The 5,624-nt window shown below is 48.3% G+C and overlaps 1 protein-coding gene across 1 annotated transcript; it reads left to right on the top strand.

Moving 5' to 3' along the window:
- The first annotated feature begins 2,395 nt into the window (after positions 1–2,395).
- LOC123081754 (MA3 DOMAIN-CONTAINING TRANSLATION REGULATORY FACTOR 2-like) lies at positions 2,396–5,081 on the top strand. Its single transcript, XM_044504288.1, has 2 exons — positions 2,396–2,755; positions 2,844–5,081. Exons 1-2 carry the CDS (start codon positions 2,684–2,686, stop codon positions 4,707–4,709), a joined length of 1,938 nt encoding a protein of 645 aa, XP_044360223.1. The 5' UTR covers positions 2,396–2,683; the 3' UTR covers positions 4,710–5,081.
- Positions 5,082–5,624: the final 543 nt, after the last annotated feature.

Raw genomic sequence — 5,624 nt, forward strand, 5'->3', positions numbered from 1 at the left:
ACTAGGCACCATGGTGCGCCTACCCCCCTGGCGCCCTGGTGGGTAATGGGCCCCCTGGGTAGCCTCCGGTGCCAATCTTCTGGTATATAAGGTAAGTTGCCTAAAGTTAAGGGGAGGACTTTCGAGACGGAGCGCCGCCGTCTCGAGGCGGAACTTGGGCAGGAGCAGTTTTGCTCTCCTGTGGAGCGATTCCGCCAAGGATACTCCCCTCCGGGAGGGGAAAATCAAAGCCATCATCGTCACCAACAACCCTCTCATCGTGGGAGGGCCAATCTTCATCAACATCTTCAACATCACCATCTCATCTCAAAACTCTAGTTAATCTCTTGTGTTTAATATTTGTATAAAAACCTCATATTGGTACCTGCGGGTGACTAGTAGTGCTGATTACATCTTGTAGTTGATGCTAGTTGGTTTATTTGGTTGAAGATCATATGTTCAGATATATTATGCTATACAATAACGCTCTGATCTTGAGCATGAATATATTTTGTGAGTAGTTATTTTTGTTCTTAATGACATGGGAGAAGTCTTGTCATAAGTAATCATGTGAATTTGATATTTGTTCGATATTTTGATGGTCTGTATGTTGTGATTCCCTTAGTGGTGTTATGTGAACGTTGACTACATGACACTTCATCATCTTTGGGCCTAAGAAAATGCATTGTGTAGTAGTTATTAGATGATGGGTTGCTAGTGTGACAGAAGTTTTAGTCTGACTGATCCGTTAGAACAATATTTGCTAGACCATGAAAATGATATGCACTTGCATGAACGAAATGAGATAGATAAATTATTCTTTGGTCAACAACCTATTCTTAAACAAAATTTGCATCTTGAAACTCTAGAAGGTCATCCTTCACCTAAAGGCGATCTTGTGTTTGAATTAAAACAATTGCTTGATACTTTGAAATATGCTTATGTTGATGAAAAGAAGATATATCCTGTTATTATTAGTGCTAACCTTATAGAGCATGAAGAAAAAATATTAGTAATTTTTTTGAGGAAGCATCGTGCTGCTATTGGATATACTCTTGATGATCTTAAGGGCGTTAGTCCCACTCTTTGTCAGCACAAGATTAATATAGAATCCGATGCGAAACCAGTTGTTGATCATCAACAACGATTGAATCATAATATGAAGGAAGTGGTAAGAACTGAAATACTAAAGCTTCTGGAAGCATGTATAGTCTATCCCATAGCTGACAGTAGATGGGTAAATCTTGTTCATTGTGTTCCAAAGAAAGGAGGCATTACTGTTGTTTACAATGATAAAAATGAATTTATTTTACAAAGAATTATGACTGGCTATAGAATGTTAATTAGTTTTAGAAAATTAAACAAAGCCATCAGAAAAAATCATTACCTTTTGCTTTTTATTAATCAAATGCTAGAAAGATTATCAAAGCACACACACTTTTGTTTTCTCGATGGATATTCCGGTTTCTCTCAAATACCTGTATCACAACCTTATCAAGAGAAACCACCTTCACTTGTCCTTTTGGAACTTATGCTTATAGACGTATGCCTTTTGGTTTATGCAATGCACCTACTATCTTTCAAAGATGTATGACTGTTATATTCTCTGACTTTTGTGAAAAGGTTGTTGAGGTTTTCATGGATGATTTTTTCGTTTGCGGATCTTCTTTTGATGATTGCTTAAGCAATCTTGTTCGAGTTTTGCAGAGATGTGAACAAACTAATTTTATCTTGAATTGGGAGAACTGTCACTTTATGGTGAATGAAGGTATTGTCTTGGGGCATAAAATTTCTGAAATATTCCGCTATGACAGAAAATAAGTAGGAGGGGAGAGTTTTTTCAACAGGAAAAGAAAAAGTATGTCGTGGGGTGTGATTTTTGTGTTGGGATCGCGTGTTGAAGATACATGACGGATAGTCTGGACAACCATATTTTTTCCTCACATATAGATTGGATTTGAGGAAACTCGAACTGTCCAAACGGTTGAAATTTGAGGAACCCACCGAGCGTCCGTTTGACATCCAAACATAACCAAAATGTATGACGGAAAAATAAGCTTCAAGTTTGAAGACGGCTTTAATCATTTATTTGATTTATTTAAATATATTGTAACCAATAGCAATGCACGGACATTCTTTATAGAAATTATCGTGTGTGGAATAGTTCCGGAATCAAAACCCCGTGTCTTGGCTTTGCAAATTTGTGGTGACCCATTCTGCTCCCTCTGCTCGGTTCGGCGCTATGTCAACGCACGTCCACCAGTTCACCTCCGACCCAACTGCCTGTTGCCCCACGCAACGCGTGTCGTTCATCTCCGCGTACGCATGCACCCTGCCCTGGACCGTCGTCTTCCAGTGATGCGGCCATGCCACCCCTCCCGCTCCTCCCTCCTGTTTCCCGGGGAGGAGGCATGCATGAGGAGATAAAAAGCGCCCCATCCTTCGCGCTTGCTCTTCACAGCTCTCTCTCAATCGCTCCCTGAGGCAGAGCTGTCCCTACGGAAGGCAGCCAGAATAATACGGGAGCTCCTCAACATTTTCGTTCCATGTTGATTGATTGATTCCTTCTAACCGATCGTACCTGTACATGTAACCGGCCGGAGCTCTGTGTCCAAGGCGCCTCCATCTGGTGAGGCCATCTGCACCTCACGGCGCCTAATTGGACGGTATAATAACGGACTTGCAGAGGGTTGATCCCCGATCGATGATGGAGGACGGCCTCGCTCCGCCCGCGCGCCGGGCGCCGATCAAATGCCCCGCCGTCGCCGCCGCCGAGGTAACGAACCTGAGTTCTCTTGATCGGCGCATGCATTTTCGTGTTGCGGCTCGCGGCGTTTTTCACGGAACGGCGGGGAATGGTTCAGGACGTGGAGCAGCTGCCCACCCCGACGGTGACCTCCCAGGAGTTCCTCCAGTTCAAGAGGAAGGCCACCACGATCGTGGAGGAGTACTTCTCCACGGACGACGTGGCCGCCACGGCGAGCGAGCTGCGGGAGCTGCGCGTGCCCTGCTACCACTACTACTTCGTCAAGAAGCTCGTCTCGGTGGCCATGGACCGCCACGACAGGGAGAAGGAGATGGCGGCCGTGCTCCTCTCCTCGCTCTACGGCGACGTCATCGACCGCCCGCAGGTCTACAAGGGCTTCTGCAAGCTCGCCGAGGCCTGCGACGACCTCTCCGTCGACACGCCCGACGCCGTCGACATCCTCGCCGTCTTCGTCGCCCGCGCCATCGTCGACGACATACTGCCCCCGGCGTTCCTGGCGAAGCAGCTGCCGTGCCTGCCCGACGGCTGCAAGGGCGCCGAGGTCATCCGCAGGGCGGAGAAGAGCTACCTGTCCGTGCCGCACCACGGGGAGATCATCCTGCAGAGGTGGGGCGGCATCAAGAACATCACCGTGGAGGAGGCCAAGGCCAGGATCGCCGACATCCTGGAGGAGTACCTCGCCGCCGGCGACACGGCCGAGGCCTTCCGGTGCATCAGGGAACTCAACATCCCCTTCTTCCACCACGACGTCGTCAAGCGGGCGCTCGTTCTCGCCATCGAGCGCGGCGGCGCGGCCGAGGGCCACATCCTGGACCTCCTCAAGTCGGCGTCGGACCAAGGTGTCATCAACGAGAGTCAGATCATCAAAGGCTTCAACCGTATGATCGACTCTGTTGACGACTTGACGCTCGACGTGCCAAACGCGAGGTGTCTCCTGAAATCCATAATCCTGAAGGCTTCGTCGGAGGGCTGGCTGTGCGAGTCGTCCCTGAAACCGTTGGGGTCGGAGCCGAAGAAGGTCGTCGAGGACGACCCCGCCGTCAAGAGGTTCAAGGCGAAGGCCGTGGCGAGCATACACGAGTACTTCTTGACAGGGGACATCATCGAGTCGGTGAGCCGGCTGGAGGCTGAGAACAGCTCGTGCTCCTGCTTTTTCAACGCCATCTTCGTCAAGAAGCTCATCAGCTTCGCCATGGACCGGAAGAACCGCGAGAAAGAGATGGCCTCCGTGCTGCTGTCCTCGATCTGCATGCCGCCGGAGCACGTCGTCGCAGGGTTCCACCTCCTGGTCGACTGCGCCGAGGACGCCGCGCTGGACAACCCCGCCATCGTCGAGGACCTGACCATGTTCTTTGCCAGGTCAGTGGTCGACGAGGTTATAGCGCCGTCGGACTTGGAGGCGGTGGAGGAGGAGGCCGGCCGCCGCAAGGCCGCGGGCTCCCCCGGGATGCTGGCTCTGCGCAACGCCCACGCCATGCTCGGAGCAAAGCTCTCCGCGGAGCGGATCCTGCGGTGCTGGGGCGGTGGTGGCACCGGGAAGGCCGGGTGGGAGCTGAGCGAGGTGAAGGACAAGATCGGCAAGCTGCTGCAGGAGTACGACAGCGGCGGCGGCGTCCGGGAGGCGTGCCGGTGCATCAAGGAGCTCGGGATGCCGTTCTTCCACCACGAGGTGGTGAAGAAGGCGCTGGTGGCGATCATCGAGAAGCGGGACAAGGACGAGCGCCTCTGGGGCCTGCTCAGCGAGTGCTACGGCCGCGGCCTGATCACGCCGAACCAGATGACCAAGGGCTTCCAGAGGGTCGCCGACTGCGTCGACGACCTCGCGCTCGACGTGCCGGACGCCGGGAAGCAGCTCGGCTGCTACGTCGAGCGCGCCAAGAAGGCGGGGTGGCTGGACGCGTCCTTCTCCGCTGCCAAGCCGGGGCAGGCACCGGTACCGGATGGCATTGCCGTATGTTCGTGAGCACCGGTTACATGCAAACACACTAGTGACATTCCAGGGGAGCTCGTTGGGTTTGCAACAACTTTACGCCATTATATTACGTGTATGTATGATCTGCAGGTATGAGAGAAGACGGTCGATTAGGAGTATATAAGGCTCGCACAGGAAATGTGCTATAGGATAGGGAGTATGATCTTCCAAAGTAGGAGGTTTTCATGGCGTTTAGCGCGGAGGATTTGTGCATTGAAGAGTTTGTTTTTGCCATTGTTTTTCTCCTACACTGTCCTGTGGTGTTTTTATCTGGTCAACTGCTCGTTGAGGAAAGTACAATGTTACTCCTTATTAATGTATCACACATTTCTCTAGTATATTCCATTTTTTGTTTCCATTTTATTTTCAGTTTTCCTTTCCTTTTTTTAGAGTTGTTGCTTTTTAATCTGCCTGGTTTAGTGTACGGTTTTTCTTAAAACTTATGAACATTTTTAAATACATGTTAAATTTTTTTCAAATACACATTGAACACTTTTTAATACATTCTTAATATGCTACTTTTTTCATGAATATTTTCGAAAACATGTGAACATTTATTTAGTGTAACGAACAATTGTTTAAATGGTACAATTTTTTATATGGCATGATTATTTTAAAATGTCAATCATTTTTTGAAAAATCAAATGGTATTTTTTTGAATGGTATGAACTCTTTTGAAGATATGTGAACAAAATTTTACATTGCACGAAAATTTCAAAAAACAATTGTAACGTCTGAACATTTTCTTTTATGAATTGTACCCACATTTTTTCTAAATTTGGTGAATAATATTTTTACATTTCATGAATATTTTTAACACATAATGAACATTCTCAAAACTAAGTAAAATGTTTTTTCATTGATGTAAAGAGAATAGGACGGAAAACTAAACACACGATAGTATAT

Source organism: Triticum aestivum, chromosome 4A, assembly GCF_018294505.1.
Source record: "Triticum aestivum cultivar Chinese Spring chromosome 4A, IWGSC CS RefSeq v2.1, whole genome shotgun sequence".
Lineage (NCBI taxonomy): Eukaryota > Viridiplantae > Streptophyta > Magnoliopsida > Poales > Poaceae > Triticum > Triticum aestivum.

What these genes read in the sequence shown, in the direction of transcription:
- LOC123081754 (XM_044504288.1), top strand. Translation starts at nt 2,684, where the DNA reads ATGATGGAGGACGGCCTCGCTCCGCCCGCGCGCCGGGCGCCGATCAAA. An exon ending in CCGCCGTCGCCGCCGCCGAG is followed by an intron (nt 2,756 to 2,843) that starts GTAACGAACCTG and finishes GGAATGGTTCAG; the next exon opens with GACGTGGAGCAGCTGCCCAC.